Source organism: Coregonus clupeaformis, chromosome 1 (assembly GCF_020615455.1).
Source record: "Coregonus clupeaformis isolate EN_2021a chromosome 1, ASM2061545v1, whole genome shotgun sequence".
Classification (NCBI taxonomy): Eukaryota; Metazoa; Chordata; class Actinopteri; order Salmoniformes; family Salmonidae; genus Coregonus; species Coregonus clupeaformis.
This window is the reverse complement of record NC_059192.1, coordinates 94,553,721-94,581,320: the sequence shown is the minus strand read 5'-3', so window position 1 is coordinate 94,581,320 and position 27,600 is coordinate 94,553,721. Positions and strand designations below refer to the sequence as shown.

At 48.7% G+C, this 27,600-nt stretch overlaps 1 protein-coding gene across 1 annotated transcript in view; it reads right to left on the bottom strand.

Annotated features, from left to right (window-relative positions):
• Window positions 1–27,600, bottom strand: part of LOC123491976 (lysosomal-trafficking regulator-like) — a gene marked incomplete at its 3' end in the record, with an annotated part of 197,496 nt that overhangs the window by 22,409 nt on the left and 147,487 nt on the right. Inside the window, 1 exon segment of the mRNA XM_045223552.1 lies at window positions 19,477–19,638. Within this exon segment, the coding sequence (XP_045079487.1) occupies window positions 19,477–19,638 (162 nt within the window).

The window sequence follows — 27,600 nt, the reverse complement described above, 5'->3', positions numbered from 1 at the left end:
GGTGGAGAGAGAGCAGGGTGGAGAGAGAGCAGGGTGGAGAGAGAGTAGGGTGGAGAGAGAGCAGGGTGGAGAGAGAGAGTAGGGTGGAGAGAGAGCAGGGTGGAGAGAGAGTAAGGTGGAGAGAGAGTAGGGTGGAGAGAGAGTAGGGTGGAGAGAGAGCAGGGTGGAGAGAGAGCAGGGTGGAGAGAGAGTAGGGTGGAGAGAGAGCAGGGTGGAGAGAGAGCAGGGTGGAGAGAGAGTAGGGTGGAGAGAGAGCAGGGTGGAGAGAGAGCAGGGTGGAGAGAGAGTAGGGTGGAGAGAGAGCAGGGTGGAGAGAGAGCAGGGTGGAGAGAGAGCAGGGTGGAGAGAGAGAGTAGGGTGGAGAGAGAGCAGGGTGGAGAGAGAGTAGGGTGGGAGAGAGAGTAAGGTGGAGAGAGAGTAGGGTGGAGAGAGAGGTAGGGTGGAGAGAGAGCAGGGTGGAGAGAGAGCAGGGTGGAGAGAGAGCAGGGTGGAGAGAGAGCAGGGTGGAGAGAGAGTAGGGTGGAGAGAGAGCAGGGTGGAGAGAGAGCAGGGTGGAGAGAGAGCAGGGTGGAGAGAGAGCAGGGTGGAGAGAGAGTAGGGTGGAGAGAGAGCAGGGTGGAGAGAGAGCAGGGTGGAGAGAGAGCAGGGTGGAGAGAGAGCAGGGTGGAGAGAGAGAGTAGGGTGGAGAGAGAGCAGGGTGGAGAGAGAGCAGGGTGGAGAGAGAGCAGGGTGGAGAGAGAGCAGGGTGGAGAGAGAGCAGGGTGGAGAGAGAGTAAGGTGGAGAGAGAGTAAGGTGGAGAGAGAGAGTAGGGTGGAGAGAGAGTAGGGTGGAGAGAGAGAGTAGGGTGGAGAGAGAGTAGGGTGGAGAGAGAGCAGGGTGGAGAGAGAGCAGGGTGGAGAGAGAGCAGGGTGGAGAGAGAGCAGGGTGGAGAGAGAGTAGGGTGGAGAGAGAGTAGGGTGGAGAGAGAGTAGGGTGGAGAGAGAGTAGGGTGGAGAGAGAGCAGGGTGGAGAGAGAGAGTAGGGTGGAGAGAGAGAGTAGGGTGGAGAGAGAGAGTAGGGTGGAGAGAGAGAGTAGGGTGGAGAGAGAGCAGGGTGGAGAGAGAGTAGGGTGGAGAGAGAGCAGGGTGGAGAGAGCAGGGTGGAGAGAGAGCAGGGTGGAGAGAGAGTAGGGTGGAGAGAGAGTAGGGTGGAGAGAGAGCAGGGTGGAGAGAGAGCAGGGTGGAGAGAGAGAGTAGGGTGGAGAGAGAGCAGGAGTGAGAAGAAGTCAGACATAGTTGTCTCCATCAACATGAAGAGCCTAAAGAGTAAAGAGTTACATGAAAGAATGCTGTACTGTACTAAAGCTAGGCTAACACAAAGCTAGGCTAATACAGAGCTAGGCTAATACAGAGCTAGGCTAATACAGAGCTAGGCTAATACAGAGCTAGGCTAATACAGAGCTAGGCTAATACAGAGCTAGGCTAATACAGTCAAAGCTTTTCTTACCCATGTTCCAGTACTGTCAGGTTTCTCTGTGTTATTTACTAACTCCCGTAAGTCACGTCAAAATGACAAAGCTAGAAATGTTTATTCAAGCAACGCTCTTAATGTTAACAAAAGGGAAAACTAAAAAGTTTTCAAGAAACAGCCCAATAAAAAAAAACGAAGAGATTTCTGGTCATAAGACCTGCCTGTATCAGCTGACTAGCAGGGCTACTTCACATCACCCTGGGGTGCTGTTAGTCAGTCAGCTGTCCACACACAGGAAGGAGGAACCTATTAGCTGTTTAACATTTGTATGACTTTGACGGTAACAGTACTCTGTGCTAGACGGCCTTCTATATTTCAGGTGCTTGAGTTAGTAGGTGTACATTATTAATAGAGAATACATAGCCTTCCATTCCATCGTAACACTAAACCTGGAGCGGAACAGTTACCAAGCCAACTATATTACAGAATTAGTAGGTTCAATCTTTCTATTGCAGGTTTCTAGAAATTATTAACCTCTTCAACGTTATGGCAAAATGTAGATTTCTGCTTAAATAGACATCCCCAAAAGTAATAATTTTTCAGGAGATGGCCATAAACAATAACTAGTAATGCTGCATAGTTCTAGAAAGGTCTGGAACTCACCTTTTTGGTAAAAATAGTTATAAATTGAGGGCACACACTCAAGTACAGTGGGGAAAAAATGTATTTAGTCAGCCACCAATTGTGCAAGTTCTCCCACTTAAAAAGATGAGAGAGGCCTGTAATTTTCATCATAGGTACACGTCAACTATGACAGACAAAATGAGAAAAACAAATCCAGAAAATCACATTGTAGGATTTTTAATGAATTTATTTGCAAATTATTAAATTATGGTGGAAAATAAGTATTTGGTCAATAACAAAAGTTTCTCAATACTTTGTTATATACCCTTTGTTGGCAATGGCACAGGTCAAACGTTTTCTGTAAGTCTTCACAAGGTTTTCACACACTGTTGCTGGTATTTTGGCCCATTCCTCGCTGGGCAACACAGACTTTCAACTCCCTCCAAAGATTTTCTATGGGGTTGAGATCTGGAGACTGGCTAGGCCACTCCAGGACCTTGTAATGCTTCTTACGAAGCCACTCCTTCGTTGCCCGGGCGGTGTGTTTGGGATCATTGTCATGCTGAACGTTTCATCTTCAATGCTCTTGCTGATGGAAGGAGGTTTTCACTCAAAATCTCACGATACATGGCCACATTCATTCTTTCCTTTACACAAATCAGTCGTCCTGGTCCCTTTGCAGAAAAGCAGCCCCAAAGCATGATGTTTCCACCCCCATGCTTCACAGTAGGTATGGTGTTCTTTGGATGCAACTCAGCATTCTTTGTCCTCCAAATACGACGAGTTGAGTTTTTACCAAAAAGTTATATTTTGGTTTCATCTGACCATATGACAGTCTCCCAATCCTCTTCTGGATCATCCAAATGCACTCTAGCAAACTTCAGACGGGCCTGGACATGCACTGGTTTAAGCAGGGGGACACGTCTGGCACTGCAGGATTTGAGTCCCTGGCGGCGTAGTGTGTTACTGATGGTAGGCTTTGTTACTTTGGTCCCAGCTCTCTGCAGGTCATTCACTAGGTCCCCCCGTGTGGTTCTGGGATTTTTGCTCACCGTTCTTGTGATCATTTTGACCCCACAGGGTGAGATCGTGCGTGGAGCCCCAGATCGAGGGAGATTATCAGTGGTCTTGTATGTCTTCCATTTCCTAATAATTGCTCCAACAGTTGATTTCTTCAAACCAAGCTGCTTACCTATTGGAGATTCAGTCTTCCCAGCCTGGTGCAGGTCTACAATTTTGTTTCTGGTATCCTTTGACAGCTCTTTGGTCTTGGCCATAGTGGAGTTTGGAGTGTGACTGTTTGAGGTTGTGGACAGGTGTCTTTTATACTGATAACAAGTTCAAACAGGTGCCATTAATACAGGTAACGAGTGGAGGACAGAGGAGCCTCTTAAAGAAGAAGTTACAGGTCTGTGAGAGCCAGAAATCTTGCTTGTTTGTAGGTGACCAAATACTTATTTTCCACCATAATTTGCAAATAAATTCATAAAAAATCCTACAATGTGATTTTCTGGAAAAAAAATCTCAATTTGTCTGTCATAGTTGACATGTACCTATGATGAAAATTACAGGCCTCTCTCATCTTTTTAAGTGGGAGAACTTGCACAATTGGTGGCTGACTAAATACTTTTTTTTCCCACTGTACTTTGTTCATGACACAAGTAATTTTTCCAAAAATTGTTTACAGATAGATTATTTCACTTATAATTCACTGTATCACAATTCCAGTGGGGACAAAGATCGTACTTTTTGGAGAAATGTCCTCTGGTCTGACAAAAATAGAACTGTTTGGCCATAATGACCATCGTTATGTTTGGAGGAAAAAGGGGACTGCTTGCAAGCCAAAGAACACCATCCCAACCGCGAAGCACGGGGGTGGCAGCATCATGCTGTGGGGGTGTTTTGCTGCAGGAGGGACTGGTGCACTTCACAAAATAGATGGCATCATGAGGAAGGAAAATTATGTGGATATATTGAAGCACATAATCTCAAGACATCAGTCAGGAAGTTAAAGCTTGGTCGCAAATGGGTCTTCCAAATGGACAATGAGCCCTAGCATACTACCAAAGTTGTGGCAAAATGGCTCAAGGACAACAAAGGCAAGGTATTGGAGTGGCCATCACACAGCCCTGACCTCAATCCTATAGAACATTTGTGGGCAGAACTGAAAAAGTGTGTGCGAGCAAGGAGGCCTACAAACCTGACTCAGTTACACCAGCTCTGTCAGGAGGAATAGGCCAAAAATCACCCAACTTATTGTGGGAAGCTTGTGGAAGGCTACCCAAAACGTTTCACCCAAGTTAAACAATTTAAAGGCAATGCTACCAAATACTAATTGAGTGTAAACTTCTGACCTACTGGGAATGTGATTAAATAAATAAAAGCTTAAATAAATCATTCTCTCTACTATTATTCTGACATTTCACCTTCTTAAAATAAAGTGGTGATCCTAACTGACCTAAGACAGGGAATTTTTACTAGGATTAAATGTCAGGAATTGTGAAAAACTGAGTGTAAATGTATTTGGCTAAGGCGTATGTAAACTACCAACTTCAACTGTACCTATCCCGCAGGACAATAACCTAAAACACAAGGCCAAATATACAATGGAGTTGCTTACCAAGACGACAATGAATGTTCCTGAGTGGCGTAGTTACAGTTTTGACTGAAATCGGCATAAATCTTAGGAACCAGAAAGACAAGCTGTAATCTCTGCCAAAGGTGATACAGGGGTGAGAAACATTTGGAAAGTATTCAGACCCCTTCCCTTTTTCCACATTGTGTTACGTTACAGCTTTATTCTAAAATTGATTAAATAGTTTAAAAATCCTCAAATCTACACCCAATACTCCATAATGACAAATAGAAAACAGTTTTTTAAATTTTTTTTGCCAAATTTTTTTACGGAAATAGTTTTTTTACATAAGTATTCAGCTCAGGTGCATCCTGTTTCCATTGATCATCCTTGAGATGTTTCTACAACTTGATTGGAGTCCACCTGTGGTAAATTAAATTGATTGGACATGATTTGGAAAGGCAAACACCTGTCTATATAAGGTCCCACCGTTGACAGTGCATGTCAGAGCAAAAACCAAGCCATGAGGTCGAAGGAATTGTCCGTAGAGCTCCGAGACAGGATTGTGTCGAGGCACAAATATGGGAAAGGGTAAAAAAAAAAAAAAAAATCTGCATAGAAGGTCCCCAAGAACACAGTGGCCTCCATCATTCTTAAATGGAAGAAGTTTTGAACCACCAAGACTCTTCCGAGAGCTAGCCGCCCGGCCAAACTGAGCCATCGGGGGAGAAGGGCCTTGGTCAGGGAGGTGACCAAAAACCCAATGGTCACTCTGACAGAGTTCCAGAGTTTATCTGTGGAGATGGGAGAACCTTCCAGAAGGACAACCATCTCTGCAGCACTCCACCAATCAGGCCTTTATGGTAGAGTGGCCAGACGGTAGCCACTCCTCAGTAAAAGGCACATGACAGCCCACTTGGAGTTTGCCAGAAGGCACCTAAAGGACTCTCAAACCATGAGAAACAATATTCTCTGGTCTGATGAAACCAAGATTGAACTCTTTGGCCTGAATGCCAAGCGTCACGTCTGGAAGAAACCTGGCACCATCCCTACTGTGAAGCATAGTGGTGGCAGCATCATGCTGTGGGGATGTTTTTCAGCAGCAGGAACTGGGAGACTTGTCAGGATCAAAGGATCGAGGGAACGATGAACGGAGCAAAGTACAGAGAGATCCTTGATGAAAATCTGCTCCAGAACGCTCAGGACCTCAGACTGGGGGGAAGGTTCACCTTCCAACAGGACAATGACCCTAAGCACACATCCAAGACAACGCAGGAGTGGCTTCGGGACAAGTCTCTGAATGTCCTTGAGTGGCCCAGCCAGAGCCTGGACTTGAACCCGATCGAACATCTCTGGAGAGACCTGAAAATAGCTGTGCAGCGACGCTCCCCATCCAACCTGACAGAGCTTGAGAGGATCTGCAGAGAAGATTGGGAGAAACTCCCCAAATACAGGTGTGCCAAGCTTGTAGCGTCATACCCAAGAAGACTCTGTAATCGCTGCCAAAGGTGCTTCAATAAAGTACTGAGTAAAGAGTGAATACTTATAAATGTAAATGTAATATTTCAGTTCTTTATTTGTAATACATTTGCAAACATTTCTAAAAACCCAGCTTTTGCTTTGTCATTATGGGGTATTGTGTGTAGATTGAAGAGGGGAAAAAAACTATTTAATCAATTTTAGAATAAGGTTTTAACGTAACAAAATGTGGAAAAAGTCAAGGGGTCAGAATACTTTCCGAAGGCACTGTAACTCACTACGGTAAGACATTCTGTTTGACTGGCACTTTGCTCCATCATGGCATGTGCCACACACAAACCTGTTCCATTCTGAAGGTCCGCCACAAGGAATATTACAAAAGATTTGCCTGCACTTAAGCCTCTGCCCAGTCTCTCAACAACATCATCGTTCCTCATGATTCGTAGCATGTGATTTCGCGCTACGGCCCAACGGCGATGCCAATTATATCATGATGTTTCATGAGTCTGTATAGCAGTCTGTCAGTCTGGCCTCGGGACCCTTGTTAGTCTGTATAGCAGTCTGTCAGTCTGGCCTCAGGACCCTTGTTAGTCTGTATAGCAGTCTGTCAGTCTGGCCTCAGGACCCTTGTTAGCCTGTATAGCAGTCTGTCAGTCTGGCCTCAGGACCCTTGTTAGCCTGTATAGCAGTCTGTCAGTCTGGCCTCAGGACCCTTGTTAGCCTGTATAGCAGTCTGTCAGTCTGGCCTCAGGACCCTTGTTAGCCTGTATAGCAGTCTGTCAGTCTGGCCTCAGGACCCTTGTTAGCCTGTATAGCAGTCTGTCAGTCTGGCCTCAGGACCCTTGTTAGTCTGTATAGCAGTCTGGCCTCAGGACCCTTGTTAGCCTGTATAGCAGTCTGGCCTCAGGACCCTTGTTAGCCTGTATAGCAGTCTGTCAGTCTGGCCTCAGGACCCTTGTTAGCCTGTATAGCAGTCTGTCAGTCTGGCCTCAGGACCCTTGTTAGTCTGTATAGCAGTCTGGCCTCAGGACCCTTGTTAGCCTGTATAGCAGTCTGGCCTCAGGACCCTTGTTAGCCTGTATAGCAGTCTGTCAGTCTGGCCTCAGGACCCTTGTTAGCCTGTATAGCAGTCTGTCAGTCTGGCCTCAGGACCCTTGTTAGCCTGTATAGCAGTCTGGCCTCAGGACCCTTGTTAGCCTGTATAGCAGTCTGTCAGTCTGGCCTCAGGACCCTTGTTAGTCTGTATAGCAGTCTGTTAGTCTGGCCTCAGGACCCTTGTTAGTCTGTATAGCAGTCTGTCAGTCTGGCCTCAGGACCCTTGTTAGTTATTAGTTACTTATGTGAATTAGATAGTGCCTTTAAGGCCAGCCATATCTACTCGCTACTAGGCGTGATTGTGCAATCGGCTACAAAACATGACTCCATTAATTTCTAGATCAGACAGCTCAATCAACCAATGACATCATTGGTTGAACTCTTCCGGCGTGAGAATACTAAAATACAGCATAATTAAACGTCAGAATGATGTAGGGAGACTGGAACACCCTAAAACAAAAATGTATCTTAAAGTTTCCAGTAGTCTGGGATAAAAATATTAAAATGTTCATAATAAAACAAAAATAAAGTATTTACACGCAAAACCAGCCTAGATAAAACATTTTTTTTTACAACAATAACAATATGATACCAGCAAACACAGTGCCACCGATGCGACCCACTACCAAGGAATGTAGGCGTTCCTTCTCCGTGGCCGACGTGAGTAAGACATTTAAGCATGTTAACCCCCGCAAGGCTGCCGGCCCAGACGGCATCCCTAGCCACGTCCTCAGAGCATGCGCAGACCAGCTGGCTGGTGTGTTTATGGACATATTCAATCTCTCCCTTTCCCAGTCTGCTGTCCCCACTTGCTTCAAGATGTACAACATTGTTCCTGTACCCAAGAAAGCAAAGTTAACTGAACTAAATGACTATCGCCCCGTAGCACTCACCTCTGTCATCATGAAGTGCTTTGAGAGACTAGTCAAGGATCATATCACCTCTACCTTACCTGTCACCCTAGACCCACTTCAATTTGCTTACCGCCCCAATAGATCCACAGACGATGCAATCGCCATCACACTGCCCTATCCCATCTGGACAAGAGGAATACCTATGTAAGAATGCTGTTCATTGACTATATCTCAGCCTTCAACACCATAGTACCCTCCAAGCTCATCATTAAGCTCGGGCCCAGGGTCTGAACCCCGCCCTGTGCAACTGGGTCCTGGACTTCCTGACGGGCCGCCCCCAGGTGGTGAAGGTAGGAAACAACATCTCCACTTCGCTGATCCTCAACACAGGGGCCCCACAAGGGTGCGTGCTCAGCCCCCTCCTGTACTCCCTGTTCACCCATGACTGCGTGGCCAAGAACGCCTCCAACTCAATCATCAAGTTTGCAGACGACACAACAGTAATTGGCTTGTTTACCGCCTACAGGGAGGTGGGTGAGGGCTCTGGGAGCGTGGGGCCAGGAAAATAACCTCTCACTCAACATCAACAAAACAAAGGAGATGATCGTGGACTTCAGGAAACAGCAGAGGGTGCACCCCCCTATCCACATCGACGGGACCGCAGTGGAGAAGGTGGAAAGCTTCAAGTTCCTTGGCGTACACATCACTGACAAACTGAAATGGTCCACCCACGCAGACAGTGTGGTGAAGAAGGCGCAACAGAGCCTCTTCAACCTCAGGAGGCTGAAGAAACTTGGCTTGGCACCTAAAACCCTCAAACTTTTACAGATGCAAAATTGAGAGCATCCTATCGGGCTGTATCACCGCCTGGTACGGCAACTGCAACGCCCGCAACCGCAGGGCTCTCCAGAGGGTGGTGCGGTCTGCCCAATGCATCACCAGAGGCAAACTACCCGCCCTCCAGGACACCTACAGCACCCGATGTCACAGGAAGGCCAAAAAGATCATTAAGGACAACAACCGCCTGAGCCACTGCCTGTTCACCCCGCTATGATCAAGAAGGCGAGGTCAGTACAGGTGCATCAAAGCCGGGACCGAGAGATTGAAAAACAGCTTCTATCTCAAGGCCATCAGATTGTTAAATAGCCATCACTAGCACAGAGAGGCTGCTGCTGCCTATTGAAATCACTGGCCACTTTAAGAAATGGAACACTAGTCACTTTAATAATGTTTACATATCTTGCATTACTCATCTCATATGTATATACTGTATTCTATAATATTCTACTGTATCTTAGTCCATGCCGCTCTGTCATTGCTCGTCCATATATGTATATATTCTTAATTCCATTCCTTACTTAGATTTGTGTGTATTGGGTATATGTTGTGAAATTGTTAAATATTACTGCACTGTCGGAGCTAGAAGCACAAGCATTTCGCTACACCCGCTATAACATCTGCTAAACAGGTGTATGTGACAAATATAATTTTATTAAATTTTATTTGAAATGACTTCGTATAAAGTAATGAACAGTATAAAGTAATGAACAGCATAAAGTAATGAAGAGTATAAAGTAATGAACAGTATAAAGTAATGAAGAGTATAAAGTAATGAAGAGTATAAAGTAATGAACAGTATAAAGTAATGAACAGTATAAAGTAATGAACAGTATAAAGTAATGAAGAGTATAAAGTAATGAAGAGGATAAAGTAATGAACAGTATAAAGTAATGAACAGTATAAAGTAATGAAGAGTATAAAGTAATGAAGAGTATAAAGTAATGAAGCGTATAAAGTAATGAACAGGCAGGTAGTGCGCTAGTATTCTTTTTTTTGTTTGTAAGATGTTATTTTAACTTTTATAAACAATATAAAACATACACAAACAACATCCACCCAAACCCAGTAGCTCACACCCCCAACTACATCACCCCCAACTACATCACCCTGCCCAGACCCACTAGCACACATCCCCAACTACATCACCCTGCCCAGACCCACTAGCTCACACCCCCAACTACATCACCCTGCTCACACCCCCAACTACATCACCCTGCCCACACCCCCAACTACATCACCCTGCCCAGACCCACTAGCTCACACCCCCAACTACATCATCCTGCCCAGACCCACTAGCTCACACCCCCAACTACATCACCCTGCTCACACCCCCAACTACATCACCCTGCCCACACCCCCAACTACATCACCCTGCCCAGACCCACTAGCTCACACCCCCAACTACATCACCCTGCCCAGACCCACTAGCACACACCCCCCAACTACATCACCCTGCCCAGACCCACTAGCTCACACCCCCCAACTACATCACCCTGCCCAGACCCACTAGCACACACCCCCAACTACATCACCCCTGCCCAGACCCACTAGCTCACACCCCCAACTACATCACCCTGCCCAGACCCACTAGCTCACACCCCCAACTACATCACCCTGCCCAGACCCACTAGCACACATCCCCAACTACATCACCCTGCCCAGACCCACTAGCTCACACCCCCAACTACATCACCCTGCTCACACCCCCAACTACATCACCCTGCCCACACCCCCAACTACATCACCCTGCCCAGACCCACTAGCTCACACCCCCAACTACATCACCCTGCCCAGACCCACTAGCTCACACCCCCAACTACATCACCCTGCCCAGACCCACTAGCACACACCCCCAACTACATCACCCTGCCCAGACCCACTAGCTCACACCCCCAACTACATCACCCTTCCCAGATCCACTAGCTCACACCCCCAACTACATCACCCTGCTCAGACCCACTAGCTCACACCCCCAACTACATCACCCTGCCCAGACCCACTAGCTCACACCCCCAACTACATCACCCTGCCCAGACCCACTAGCACACACCCCCGACTACATCACCCTGCCCAGACCCACTAGCACACACCCCCAACTACATCACCCTGCCCAGACCCACTAGCACACACCCCCGACTACATCACCCTGCCCAGACCCACTAGCTCACACCCCCCCAACTACATCACCCTGCTCAGACCCACTAGCACACACCCCCCAACTACATCACCCTGCCCAGACCCACTAGCACACACCCCCAACTACATCACCCTGCCCAGACCCACTAGCTCACACCCCCAACTACATCACCCCTGCCCAGACCCACTAGCACACACCCCCAACTACATCACCCTGCCCAGACCCACTAGCACACACCCCCCAACTACATCACCCTGCCCAGACCCACTAGCACACACCCCCAACTACATCACCCTGCCCAGACCCACTAGCTCACACCCCCAACTACATCACCCTGCCCAGACCCACTAGCACACACCCCCAACTACATCACCCTGCCCAGACCCACTAGCTCACACCCCCAACTACATCACCCTGCCCAGACCCACTAGCACACACCCCGACTACATCACCCTGCCCAGACCCACTAGCACACACCCCGACTACATCACCCTGCCCAGACCCACTAGCAAACACCCCCAACTACATCACCCTGCCCAGACCCACTAGCTCACACCCCCAACTACATCACCCTGCCCAGACCCACTAGCTCACACCCCCAACTACATCACCCTGCCCAGACCCACTAGCTCACACCCCCAACTACATCACCCTGCCCAGACCCACTAGCTCACACCCCCAACTACATCACCCTGCCCAGACCCACTAGCTCACACCCCCCAACTACATCACCCTGCCCAGACCCACTAGCACACACCCCCGACTACATCACCCTGCCCAGACCCACTAGCTCACACCCCCAACTACATCACCCTGCCCAGACCCACTAGCTCACACCCCCAACTACATCACCCTGCCCAGACCCACTAGCTCACACCCCCCAACTACATCACCCTGCCCAGACCCACTAGCACACACCCCCAACTACATCACCCTGCCCAGACCCACTAGCTCACACCCCCAACTACATCACCCTGCCCAGACCCACTAGCACACACCCCGACTACATCACCCTGCCCAGACCCACTAGCACACACACCCCCAACTACATCACCCTGCCCAGACCCACTAGCACACACCCCCGACTACATCACCCTGCCCAGACCCACTAGCTCACACCCCCAACTACATCACCCTGCTCAGACCCACTAGCACACACCCCCAACTACATCACCCTGCCCAGACCCACTAGCACACACCCCCCCAACTACATCACCCCTGCCCAGACCCACTAGCTCACACCCCCCAACTACATCACCCTGCCCAGACCCACTAGCACACACCCCCAACTACATCACCCTGCCCAGACCCACTAGCACACACCCCCAACTACATCACCCTGCCCAGACCCACTAGCACACACCCCCAACTACATCACCCTGCCCAGACCCACTAGCTCACACCCCCAACTACATCACCCTGCCCAGACCCACTAGCACACACCCCCAACTACATCACCCTGCCCAGACCCACTAGCTCACACCCCCCAACTACATCACCCTGCCCAGACCCACTAGCACACACCCCCCGACTACATCACCCTGCCCAGACCCACTAGCACACACCCCCGACTACATCACCCTGCCCAGACCCACTAGCAAACACCCCCAACTACATCACCCTGCCCAGACCCACTAGCTCACACCCCCAACTACATCACCCTGCCCAGACCCACTAGCTCACACCCCCAACTACATCACCCTGCCCAGACCCACTAGCTCACACCCCCAACTACATCACCCTGCCCAGACCCACTAGCTCACACCCCCCCAACTACATCACCCTGCCCAGACCCACTAGCTCACACCCCCAACTACATCACCCTGCCCAGACCCACTAGCACACACCCCCGACTACATCACCCTGCCCAGACCCACTAGCTCACACCCCCAACTACATCACCCTGCCCAGACCCACTAGCTCACACCCCCAACTACATCACCCTGCCCAGACCCACTAGCTCACACCCCCAACTACATCACCCTGCCCAGACCCACTAGCACACCCCCCCCAACTACATCACCCTGCCCAGACCCACTAGCTCACACCCCCAACTACATCACCCTGCCCAGACCCACTAGCACACACCCCCCGACTACATCACCCTGCCCAGACCCACTAGCACACACCCCCAACTACATCACCCTGCCCAGACCCACTAGCACACACCCCCGACTACATCACCCTGCCCAGACCCACTAGCAAACACCCCCGACTACATCACCCTGCCCAGACCCACTAGCTCACACCCCCAACTACATCACCCTGCCCAGACCCACTAGCTCACACCCCCAACTACATCACCCTGCCCAGACCCACTAGCTCACACCCCCAACTACATCACCCTGCCCAGACCCACTAGCTCACACCCCCAACTACATCACCCTGCCCAGACCCACTAGCACACACCCCCAACTACATCACCCTGCCCAGACCCACTAGCTCACACCCCCAACTACATCACCCTGCCCAGACCCACTAGCTCACACCCCCAACTACATCACCCTGCCCAGACCCACTAGCTCACACCCCCAACTACATCACCCTGCCCAGACCCACTAGCTCACACCCCCCATCTCCAGCGCCTGCATCACTTTCCACCACATGGCCTGAAACTGTCCCATTTTGTTTCTCTCCGTAGCCCAAGCACTTTCTATATTTAAATAATACATCATTTGATAGTGTGCTAGTATTCTAAGTAGTGTGCTAGTATGGCCATTGGAATGAAGACTACACCTTCGGCCAGATAGTCAGGTGACTACACCTTCGGCCAGATAGTCAGGTGACTACACCTTCGGCCAGATAGTCAGGTGACTACACCTTCGGCCAGATAGTCAGGTGACTACACCTTCGGCCAGATAGTCAGGTGACTACAGCTTCGGCCAGATAGTCAGGTGACTACAGCTTCGGGCCAGATAGTCAGGTGACTACAGCTTCGGCCAGATAGTCAGGTGACTACACCTTCGGCCAGATAGTCAGGTGACTACACCTTCGGCCAGATAGTGGTTTTAGACCCCATCATAGCACTGAGACTGCACTTGTGAAGGTGGTAAATGACCTTTTAATGGCGTCAGACCGAGGCTCTGCATCTGTCCTCGTGCTACTAGACCTTAGTGCTGCCTTTGACACCATCGATCACCACATTCTTTTGGAGAGACTGGAAACCCAAATTGGTCTACACGGACAAGTTCTGGCCTGGTTTAGATCCTACCTGTCGGAAAGATATCAGTTTGTCTCTGTGAATGGTCTGTCCTCCGACAAATCAACTGTACATTTCGGTGTTCCTCAAGGTTCCGTTTAGGACCACTATTGTTTTCACTATATATTTTACCTCTTGGGGATGTTATTCGAAAACATAATGTTAACTTTCACTGCTATGCGGATGACACACAGCTGTACATTTCAATGAAACATGGTGAAGCCCCAAAATTGCCCTCGCTAGAAGCCTGTGTTTCAGACATAAGGAAGTGGATGGCTGAAAACTTTTTACTTTTAAACTCGGACAAAACAGAGATGCTTGTTCTAGGTCCCAAGAAACAAAGAGATCTTCTGTTAAATCTGACAATTCATCTAGATGGTTGTAAAGTCGTCTCAAATAAAACTGTGAAGGACCTCGGTGTTACTCTTGACCCTGATCTCTCTTTTTGACGAACATATCAAGACTGTTTCAAGGACAGCTTTTTTCCATCTACGTAACATTGCAAAAATCAGAAATTTTCTGTGCAAAAATGATGCAGAAAAATTAATCCATGCATTTGTTACTTCTAGGTTAGACTACTGCAATGCTCTATTTTCCGGCTACCCGGATAAAGCACTAAATAAACTTCAGTTAGTGCTAAATACGGCTGCTAGAATCCTGACTAGAACCAAGAAATTTGATCATATTACTCCAGTGCTAGCTTCCCTACACTGGCTTCCTGTTAAGGCAAGGGCTGATTTCAAGGTTTTACTGTTAACCTATAAAGCGTTACATGGGCTTGCTCCTACCTATCTTTCCGAGTTGGTCCTGCCGTACATACCAATACGTACGCTACGGTCACAAGACGCAGGCCTCCTAATTGTCCCTAGAATTTCTAAGCAAACAGCGGGAGGCAGGGCTTTCTCCTATAGATCTCCATTTTTATGGAACAGTCTGCCTACCCATGTGAGAGACGCAGACTCGGTCTCAACCTTTAAGTCTTTACTGAAGACTTATCTCTTCAGTAGGTCATATGATTGAGTGTAGTCTGGCCCAGGAGTGTGAAGGTGAACGGAAAGGCTGGAGCAACGAACAGCCCTTGCTGTCTCTGCCGGGCCGGTTCCCCTCTCCACTGGGGTTCTCTGCCTCTAACCCTGTTGCAGGGGCTGAGTCACTGGCTTGCTGGTGCTCTTTCATGCCGTCCCTGGGAGGGGTGCGTCACTTGAGTGGGTTGAGTTACTGACGTGATCTTCCTGTCTGGGTTGGCGCCCCCCTTGGTTTGTGCTGTGGTGGAGACCTCTGTGGGCTATACTCGGCCTTGTCTCAGGATTGTAAGTTGGTGGTTGGGGATATCCCTCTAGTGGTGCGGGGGCTGTGCTTTGGCGGAGTGGGTGGGGTTATATCCTTCCTGTTTGGCCCTGTCCGGGTTTCTTCGGATGGGGCCACAGTGTCTCCGGACCGCTCCTGTCTCAGCCTCCAGTATTTATGCTGCAGTAGTTTATGTGTCGGGGGCTGGGGTTAGTTGGTTATACCTGGAGTACTTCTCCTGTCTTATCCAGTGTCCTGTGTGAATTTAAGTATGCTCTCTCTAATTCTCTCGTCTCTCTTTCTCTCTGAGAACCTGAGCCCTAGGACCATACGTCAGGACTACCGGGCATGATGACACCTTGCTGTCCCCAGTCCGCCTGGCCTTGCTGCTATTCCAGTTTCAACTGTTCTGCCTGCGGCTACGAAACCCCCTACCTGTCCCAGACCTGCTGTTTTCAACTCTTTAATGATCGGCTATGAAAAGCCAACTGAGAGACCTGAGCCCTAGGACCATACGTCGGGACTACCGGCCGTGGTGACTCCTTGCTGTCCCCAGTCCGCCTGGCCTTGCTGCTATTCCAGTTTCAACTGTTCTGCCTGCGGTTATGGAACCCCTACCTGTCCCAGACCTGCTGTTTTCAACTCTTAATGATCGGCTATGAAAAGCCAACTGAGATTTATTCCTGATTATTATTTGACCATGCTTGTCACTTATGAACATTTTTGAACATCTTGGCATGGTTCTGTTATAATCTCCACCCGGCACAGCCAGAAGAGGACTGGCCACCCCTCATAGCCTGGTTCCTCTCTAGGTTTCTTCCTAGGCTTTCGCCTTTCTAGGGAGTTTTTCCTAGCCACCGTGCTTCTACACCTGCATTACTAGCTGTTTGGGGTTTTAGGCTGGGTTTCTGTACAGCACTTCGAGATATTAGCTGATGTAAGAAGGGCTATATAAAATAAAATTGATTGATTGATTGACTACACCTTCGGCCAGATAGTCAGGTGACTACACCTTCGGCCAGATAGTCAGGTGACCACACCTTCGGCCAGATAGTCAGGTGACCACACCTTCGGCCAGATAGTCAGGTGACCACACCTTCGGCCAGATAGTCAGGTGACTACAGCTTCGGCCAGATAGTCAGGTGACCACACCTTCGGCCAGATAGTCAGGTGACTACAGCTTCGGCCAGATAGTCAGGTGACTACAGCTTCGGCCAGATAGTCAGGTGACTACACCTTCGGCCAGATAGTCAGGTGACTACAGCTTCGGCCAGATAGTCAGGTGACTACACCTTCGGCCAGATAGTCAGGTGACTACACCTTCGGCCAGATAGTCAGGTGACTACACCTTCGGCCAGATAGTCAGGTGACCACACCTTCGGCCAGATAGTCAGGTGACCACACCTTCGGCCAGATAGTCAGGTGACTAGACCTTCGGCCAGATAGTCAGGTGACTACAGCTGAGCACATTAGGAATTACAGTATCTTTATTTTACAACATTTTGTCCAGGTTCCTTCCTACTATGTTATTTGTCCTCCTCCTTATGGATCAGCCATTTCCCTGCAGAGCGGACAAGATCATCCAAAATATACACTAGTATCTGGTTATCCAAAGGCATAACCTCCCTGTTCAATGTTTTGTATCTGGTCCTGTTGTATGAGGCTCGTCTAAAGGTTATGTATCTGGTCCTGTTGTATGAGGCTTGTCTAAAGGTTATGTATCTGGTCCTGTTGTATGAGGCTTGTCTAAAGGTTATGTATCTGGTCCTGTTGTGTGAGGCTTGTCTAAAGGTTATATATCTGGTCCTGTTGTATGAGGCTTGTCTAAAGGTTATGTATCTGGTCCTGTTGTATGAGGCTTGTCTAAAGGTTATGTATCTGGTCCTGTTGTATGAGGCTTGTCTAAAGGTTATGTATCTGGTCCTGTTGTATGAGGCTTGTCTAAAGGTTATGTCAAAGCAAACACAACCCATTACACTATATTAGCCTACATAAACCTCAGAAACCAGTTGGACCAAAGAAGCACACTTCTGTATGTTCACACCTCCAGGTCTTAATTAATTAGTTCCACTAGTTCCCCTCCCTAGCCTGACCACTAGTCCCCTCCCTAGCCTGACCACTAGTTCCCCTCCCTAGCCTGACCACTAGTCCCCTCCCTAGCCTGACCACTAGTCCCCTCCTGCCTGACCACTAGTCCCCTCCCTAGCCTGACCACTAGTCTCATTCCCTAGCCTGACCACTAGTCCCCTCCCTAGCCTGACCACTAGTTCCCCTCCCTAGCCTGACCACTAGTTCCCCTCCCTAGCCTGACCACTAGTCCTTCCCTAGCCTGACCACTAGTCCCCTCCCCTGCCTGACCACTAGTTCCCTCCCTAGCCTGACCACTAGTCCCCCTCCCCTAGCCTGACCACTAGTCCCCTCCCTGCCTGACCACTAGTCTCCCTCCCTAGCCTGACCACTAGTCCCCTCCCTAGCCTGACCACTAGTCCCCTCCCTAGCCTGACCACTAGTCTCCCTCCCTAGCCTGACCACTAGTCCCCTCCCTAGCCTGACCACTAGTCCCCTCCCTAGCCTGACCACTAGTCTCCCTCCCTAGCCTGACCACTAGTCCCCTCCCTAGCCTGACCACTAGTCTCCCTCCCTAGCCTGACCACTAGTCCCCTCCCTGCCTGACCACTAGTCTCCCTCCCTAGCCTGACCACTAGTCCCCTCCCTAGCCTGACCACTAGTCTCCCTCCCTAGCCTGACCATTAGTCCCTCCCTAGCCTGACCACTAGTCTCCCTCCCCTAGCCTGACCACTAGTCTCCCTCCCTAGCCTGACCACTAGTCTCCTCCCTAGCCTGACCACTAGTCTCCCTCCCTAGCCTGACCACTAGTTCCCTCCCTGCCTGACCACTAGTCCCCCTCCCTGCCTGACCACTAGTCCCCTCCCTAGCCTGACCACTAGTCTCCCTCCCTAGCCTGACCACTAGTCTCCCTCCCTAGCCTGACCACTAGTCCCCTCCCTGCCTGACCACTAGTCCCCTCCCTGCCTGACCACTAGTCCCCTCCCTAGCCTGACCACTAGTCCCCTCCCTAGCCTGACCACTAGTCCCCTCCCTAGCCTGACCACTAGTCCCCTCCCTAGCCTGACCACTAGTCTCCCTCCCTAGCCTGACCACTAGTCTCCCTCCCTAGCCTGACCACTAGTCTCCCTCCCTAGCCTGACCACTAGTCTCCCTCCCTAGCCTGACCACTAGTCTCCCTCCCTAGCCTGACCACTAGTTCCCCTCCCTGCCTGACCACTAGTCCCCTCCCTGCCTGACCACTAGTCCCCTCCCTGCCTGACCACTAGTCCCCTCCCTGCCTGACCACTAGTCTCCCTCCCTAGCCTGACCACTAGTCCCTTTGCCCTCCCTGCCTGACCACTAGTCCCCTCCTGCCTGACCACTAGTCCCCTCCCTAGCCTGACCACTAGTTCCCCTCCCTAGCCTGACCACTAGTCCCCTCCCTGCCTGACCACTAGTCCCCTCCCTGCCTGACCACTAGTCCCCTCCCTGCCTGACCACTAGTCTCCCTCCCTAGCCTGACCACTAGTCTCCCTCCCTAGCCTGACCACTAGTCCCCCCCCTGCCTGACCACTAGTCCCCTCCCTAGCCTGACCACTAGTCCCCTCCCTAGCCTGACCACTAGTCCCCTCCCTAGCCTGACCACTAGTCCCCTCCCTGCCTGACCACTAGTCCCCCTCCCTAGCCTGACCACTAGTCCCCTCCCTGCCTGACCACTAGTCCCCTCCCTGCCTGACCACTAGTCCCCTCCCTGCCTGACCACTAGTCCCCTCCCTAGCCTTTTTAACTACTATAGTCATTGTCATGCCAGTTTTTTTTTTTGGGGGGGGAGTTGGTTATAGCAGATCTGGGACTATGGTATCCCTTCTCTCCCCAGACAAAACTCACCCTCTCAGCCTTGTCCTCCTGTGGTTCGGGGCTGGAGCAGACCTCGGCCAGGGCCACACGGAGCAGGAAGTCAAACAGGGGCACGGCCAGATCAGAGTTCACCACCCCGGAGCGGGACAGCTGATCCCTGACCTCTACCAGCGTCTCCTCCACTGACTGGATCTGCAGGGGAAAGATAGATAGTTTAGCTTTGAATCAAAAGAGATTGATCTATCTGTCTGTCTGTCTGTCTGTCCATGTATCCATCTACCTATCTAGTTTCAAGTTTCAACGTTTATTCGCCACATGCACAGGATTCAACAGGTGTAAAACAATACAGTGAAATTCTTACTTGAGAGCTCTTTCCCAACGGTCAGTGTCAGTACCTTATTCAATGTGCAGGGGTACTGGAGTGGTTGAGGTGGGATTATACGTAAAAAGTGACTGGTAGCAGGAATATATGAATACTATGATAATATACGAATGGTAATATATACATGTAAACAGGGCTGAAAAGTATATACAGTACCCGTCAGAAGTTTTAGAACACCTACTCATTCAAGGTTTTTTCTTTATTTTTACTATTTTCTACATTGTAGAATAATATTGAAGACATCAAAACTATGAAATAACACATATGGAATCATGTAGTAACCAAAAAAGTGTTAAATAAATCAAAATATATTTTATATTTGAGATTCTTCGAAGTAGCCACCCTTTGCCTTGATGACAGCTTTGCACACTCTTGGTATTCTCTCAACCAGCTTCACCTGGAATGCTTTTCCAACAGTCTTGAAGGAGTTCCCACATATGCTGAGCACTTGTTGGCTGCTTTTCCTTCACTCTGCGGTCTGACTCATCCCAAACCATATCAATTGGGTTGAGGTCGGGTGATTGTGGCGGCCAGGTCATCTGATGCAGCACTCCATCACTCTCCTTCTTGGTCAAATAGCCCTTACACAGCCTGGAGGTGTGTTGGGATATTGTCCTGTTGAAAAACAAATGATAGTCCAACTAAGCCCAAACCAGATGGGATGGCTTATCGCTGCAAAATGCTGTGGTAGCCATGCTGGTTAAGTGTGCCTTGAATTCTAAATAAATCACAGACAGTGTCACCAGCAAAGCACCCCCACCCCTCCTCCTCAATGCTTCACGGTGGGAACCACACATGCAGAGATCATCCGTTCACTTACACTGCGTCTCACAAAGCCACGGCGGTTGGAACCAAAAATCTCAAATTTGGACTCCAGACCAAAGGACACATTTCCACCGGTCTAATGTCCATTGCTCGTGTTTCTTGGCCCAAGCAAGTCTCTTCTTATTATTGGCGTCCTTTAGTAGTCGTTTCTTTGCAGCAATTCGACCATGAAGGACTGATTCACACAGTTTCATCTGAACAGTTGATGTTGATATACAGTGGGGAGAACAAGTATTTGATACACTGCCGATTTTGCAGGTTTTCCTACTTACAAAGCATGTAGAGGTCTGTAATTTTTACTATAAGTACACTTCAACTGTGAGAGACGGAATCTAAAACAAAAATCCAGAAAATCACATTGTATGATTTTTAAGTAATTAATTTGCATTTCATTGCATGACATAAGTATTTGATCACCTACCAACCAGTAAGAATTCCAGCTCTCACAGACCTGTTAGTTTTTCTTTAAGAAGCCCTCCTGTTCTCCACTCATTACCTGTATTAACTGCACCTGTTTGAACTCGTTACCTGTATAAAAGACACCTGTCCACACACTCAATCAAACAGACTCCAACCTCTCCACAATGGCCAAGACCAGAGAGCTGTGTAAGGACATCAGGGATAAAATTGTAGACCTGCACAAGGCTGGGATGGGCTACAGGACAATAGGCAAGCAGCTTGGTGAGAAGGCAACAACTGTTGGCGCAATTATTAGAAAATGGAAGAAGTTCAATAATAATTATAATAATAATAATTAATCATTTAGCAGACGCTCTTATCCAGAGCGACTTACAGGAGCAATTAGGGTTAAGTGCCTTGCTCAAGGGCACATCGACAGATTTTTCACCTAGTCGGCTCGGAGATTAGAACCAGCGACCTTTTGGTTACTGGCACAACGCTCTTAACCACTAAGATGACGGTCAATCACCCTCGGTCTGGGGCTCCATGCAAGATCTCACCTCGTGGGGCATCAATGATCATGAGGAAGGTGAGGGATCAGCCCAGAACTACACGGCAGGACCTGGTCAATGACCTGAAGAGAGCTGGGACCACAGTCTCAAAGAAAACCATTAGTAACACACTACGCCGTCATGGATTAAAATTCTGCAGCACACGCAAGGTCCCCCTGCTCAAGCCAGCGCATGTCCAGGCCCGTCTGAAGTTTGCCAATGACCATCTGGATGATGCAGAGGAGGAATGGGAGAAGGTCATGTGGTCTGATGAGACAAAAATAGAGCTTTTTGGTCTAAACTCCACTCGCCACGTTTGGAGGAAGAAGAAGGATGAGTACAACCCCAAGAACACCATCCCAACCGTGAAGCATGGAGGTGGAAACATCATTCTTTGGGGATGTTTTTCTGCAAAGGGGACAGGACGACTGCACCGTATTGAGGGGAGGATGGATGGGCCATGTATCACGAGATCTTGGCCAACAACCTCCTTCCCTCAGTAAGAGCATTGAAGATGGGTCGTGGCTGGGTCTTCCAGCATGACAACGACCCGAAACACACAGCCAGGGCAACTAAGGAGTGGCTCCGTAAGAAGCATCTCAAGGTCCTGGAGTGGCCTAGCCAGTCTCCAGACCTGAACCCAATAGAACATCTTTGGAGGGAGCTGAAAGTCCATATTGCCCAGCGACAGCCCCGAAACCTGAAGGATCTGGAGAAGGTCTGTATGGAGGAGTGGTCCAAAATCCCTGATGCAGTGTGTGCAAACCTGGTCAAGACCTACAGGAAACGTATGATCTCTGTAATTGCAAACAAAGGTTTCTGTACCAAATATTAAGTTCTGCTTTTCAGATCAAATACTTATGTCATGCAATAAAATGCAAATTAATTACATAAAAATCATACAATGGGATTTTCTGGATTTTTAGATTCCGTCTCTCACAGTTGAAGTGTACCTATGATAAAAATTACAGACCTCTACATGCTTTGTAAGTAGGAAAACCTGCAAAATCGGCAGTGAATCAAATACTTGTTCTCCCCACTGTATGTCTGTTACTTGAACTCTGTGAAGTATTTTTTTGGCCTACAATTTCTGAGGCTGGTAACTCTAATGAACTTATCCTCTGCAGCAGAGGTAACTCTGGGTCTTCCTTTCCTGTGGCGGTCCTCATGAGTGCCAGTTTCATCATAGCGCTTCATGGTTTTTGCGACTGCACCTGAAGGAACTTTCAAAGTTCTTGAAATGTTCCGTATTGACTGACCTTCATGTCTTAAAGTAATGATGGACTGTCATTTCTCTTTGCTTATTTGAGCTGTTCTTGCCATAATATGGACTTGGTCTTTTACCAAATAGGGCTATCTTCTGTATACCCCAACTACCTTGTCACAAGAAAACTGATTGGCTCAAACGCATTAAGGAAATAAATTCCACAAATTAACTTTTAAGAAGGCACACCTGTTAATTGAAATGCATTCCAGGTGACTTCCTCATAGAGCTGGTTGAGAGAATGCAGAATCTCAAATTTAAAATATATTTTGATTTGTTTAACCCTTTTTTTGGTTACTACATGATTCCATGTGTGTTATTTAATAGTTTTGATGTCTTCACTATTATTCTACAATGTAGAAAATAGTAAAAATAAAGAAAAACCCTTGAATGAGTAGGTGTTCTAAAACTTTTGCCCGGTAGTGTACATGTAAACAGGGCTGAAAAGTGACTGGTAGCAGGAATATATAAATACTATGGTAATATACTAATGGTAATATATACATGTAAACAGGGCTGAAAAGTGACTGGTAGCAGGAATATATAAATACTATGGTAATATACTGGTCGCCACAATGGATTTGAAAGGAAACAATCAAGATGTGCTTTAAGTGTAGACTTTCATCTTTAATTTAAGGGTTTTGTCAAAATGATTGTCTGAACCGTGTAGGAATTACAACCATTTTATACATAGCCCCCCAATTTTAGGGGCTCAAAAGTAATTGGACAAACTAACATAATCATGAATTAAATTGTGAGCTTTAATACTTGGTTACAAATCATTTGCAGTCAATGACTGCCTGAAGTCTGGAACCCATAGGCATCACCTGATGCTGGGTTTCTTCCCTGGTGATGCTCTGCCAGGCCTTTCCTACAGCTGTCTTCAGTTCCTGCTTGTTCTTGGGGCGTTTTGCCTTCAGTTTTGCATTCAGCAAGTGAATGCATGCTCAATTGGTTTCAGGTCAGGTGATTGACTTGGCCATTGCAGAACATTCCACTTCTGTGCCTTAAAAAAAAAGTATTGGGTTGCTTTCGCAGTATGATTCGGGTCATTGTCCATCTGCACTGTGAAGCGTAGTCCAATGAGTTTTGAAGCATTTGGCTGAATCTGAGCAGGTAAAAAAGCCCTAAACACTTCAGAATTCATCCTGCTACTTTTGTCAGCAGTCACATCAATAAATACAAGGGAACCAGTATCATTGGCAGCCATACATGCCCACGCCATAACACTACCTCCACCATGCTTCCCAGATGAGGTGGTATGCTTCGGATCATGAGCAGTTCCTTCCCTTCTCCATGATCTTCTCTTCCCATCATTCTGGTACAAGTTGATCTTTGTCTCATCTGTCCATGGGATGTTGTTCCAGAACTGTTCAGGCTTTTTAAGGTTTTTAATCTGGTCTTCCTGTTTTTGAGGCTTACCAATGGTTTAAATCTTGTGGTAAACCCTCTGTATTTACTCTGGTGAAGTCTTCTCTTGACTTTGACACAGATACTCCTACCTCCTGGAGGGTGTTCTTGATCTGGCCAACTGTTGTCAAGGGGTTTTTCTTCACCAGGGAAATCATTATTCTGTCATTCACCACAGTTGTTTTCTGTGGTCTTCCGGGCCTTTTGGTGTTCCTGAGCTCACAAGTGCGTTCTTTCTTTTTAAGAATGTACCAAATAGTTGATTTGTCCACAACTAATGTTTTTGCTTTCTCTCTGATGGGTTTGTTTAGATTTTTCAGCCTAATGATGGCTTGCTTCACTCAGCTCTTTGGCCTTCATATTGAGGGTTAACAGCAACAGATTCCAAATGCAAATGCCACACTAGAAATCAACTCTAGACCTTTTATCTGCTTCCTTGTAAATGAACTAATGAGGGAATAACACACACCTGGTCATGGAACAGCTGAGCAGCCAATCACACACCTGGTCATGGAGCAGCCAAACACACACCTGGTCATGGAACAGCTGAGCAGCCAAACACACACCTGGTCATGGAACAGCTGAGCAGCCAATCACACCCCTGGTCATGGAACAGCTGAGCAGCCAATCACACACCTGGTCATGGAGCAGCTGAGCAGCCAATCACACACCTGGTCATGGAACAGCTGAGCAGCCAATCACACACCTGGTCATGGAACAGCTGAGCAGCCAAACACACACCTGGTCATGGAGCAGCTGAGCAGCCAATCACACACCTGGTCATGGAACAGCTGAGCAGCCAAACACACACCTGGCCATGGAACAGCTGAGCAGCCAAACACACACCTGGTCATGGAGCAGCCAAACACACACCTGGTCATGGAACAGCTGAGCAGCCAAACACACACCTGGTCATGGAACAGCTGAGCAGCCAATCACACCCCTGGTCATGGAACAGATGAGCAGCCAATCACACACCTGGTCATGGAGCAGCTGAGCAGCCAATCACACACCTGGTCATGGAACAGCTGAGCAGCCAATCACACACCTGGTCATGGAACAGCTGAGCAGCCAATCACACACCTGGTCATGGAACAGCTGAGCAGCCAAACACACACCTGGTCATGGAACAGCTGAGCAGCCAATCACACACCTGGTCATGGAACAGCTGAGCAGCCAAACACACACCTGGCCATGGAACAGCTGAGCAGCCAATCACACACCTGGTCATGGAACAGCTGAGCAGCCAAACACACACCTGGTCATGGAGCAGCTGAGCAGCCAATCACACACCTGGTCATGGAACAGCTGAGCAGCCAATCACACACCTGGCCATGGAACAGCTGAGCAGCCAAACACACACCTGGTCATGGAGCAGCCAAACACACACCTGGTCATGGAGCAGCTGAGCAGCCAATCACACACCTGGTCATGGAACAGCTGAGCAGCCAATCACACACCTGGTCATGGAACAGCTGAGCAGCCAATCACACACCTGGTCATGGAACAGCTGAGCAGCCAATTGTCCAATGACTTTATGTCCCTTAAAAAGGGGGGGGGGGACCACATATAAAAAGTGCTGTAATTCCTTCACCGTTCACCCCATTTGGATGTAAATACCCTCAAATTAAAGCTGAAAGTCTGCACTTTATTATTTAATTCCAACTCCAATATGCTGTGGTAGACAGCTGAATAATAATAACATGGTCAATGTCCAAATATGTATGGACCTGACTGTCGATACTAATGGTCCTGAATAATCAACAAACAGCAGCGTAATGGTAGTAATAAATCGAGTTTTGTCTACAGGGTCAAAATACTTTAACCTGCTTTTTTTTGCAATAATCACTGATCTGGCTTTCAACTCTGGCTATGAAAATGCCCTTTTTGTTACAAATTTAACTAAAACCATGCATAATGCACATTCACTAATAATGACTAACTTCTTCTAGCAGGCATTAGGCTGTAGAAAATTAACACAGGTCTCATCAACAATCTCTCAAGCCCATGTGCTAGTGATTAGACAGCTAATATATATTTCAAGTTTAGTGTAATGACGCTCCAGGAGAGTGAGGATCCATTTGCAGTTTTATTACAAGCTTGGTCGTACAAACAGGGTCAATCGCCAGCAGACACAACAGTAGGGATAAGGCAACCCGTAATCCAGGTACAGGCATAAGGTCAGTGCAGGCAGCAAGCTACAACAACCGGTCCAGTAAAGAATATAGTCCAAGGCAGACAGCAAACAATCAAGGAGGGAAAAACAGTCCAGAGTAAATCCACGGGTAGACAGACACAGGCAAAAACGCACAGCAATGATCACCAGGGCTAACAAGACTTCGCAAAGAGAGAGAGAGTTAGAGAGCACCTAAATAGTCTACTGATGGGAGTCAGGTGCAACGGTAATCAGAGCCAGGTATGTGGGAAATGAAGTTCAGGGGTTTAATACTCAGAGAGGGTTCCCTCTGGTGGTGAGCAGGAGGAACAGCGAGAGCCTGTTAGGGACAGGAGCCCCCCCCTGCGAGCGCTCTGACCAAAGTGTCGAACGACGCCGGGGTCTTCCTCGAGGTCGGGGGCCGGGATCTCCGGGGCGCCCTATGGAACTCAGTCATGAGTGCGGGGTCGAGTATGTCCTCTGTATAACCAGGATCGCTTCCCGGTCCGTGCTCTCCCAATCCACCAGATATTGGAGGAGCCTGCCCCGGCGCTCTGGAATCGAGTAGATCTCGAACCTGATATGCCTCTCGCCGTCCACCAAGATGGGTGGGGGGGGGGCCCTGATCACTGGTCTGCTCTTCTTCCTCCGCTTCGGACCACCAGCGGGTTTGAGAAGTGATACATGAAAAGTGGGAGAGATACTTAACTAGAGGGTAATGCCAAACGGAAGGAAACTGGTGTAATCTGTTTAACACTTGGAAGGGACCTACATACCTGGGACTGAGTTTCTTGCAAGGAAGTCTGAGGCGCAGGTCTCGAGTGGATAGCCAGACCCATTGACCTGGAGTATATTCGGGATTGGGGCGACGGTGACGATTGGCCTGCAACTTCTGTCTCCTGGACAGCACGTAGCAGGTGGGTGTGAGCCTGACTCCAGATGTCCTCGCTTCTCTGGAGCCAGTCGCTAACAGAGGGTACCTCGGTGGGTTTGACCATGGAAATAGGGGGTTGAAGCCCATTACACATTGGAATGGGAGTTAGACCGGTGGAGGGTTTCGGGAGGAGTTCTGTGCATACTCCGCCCACATGAGGAATCGACTCCAATCTGCTTGGTTCTGATGACAGTAGGTTCTGAGAAACCGGGTGACTTCCTGATTGAGGCGTTC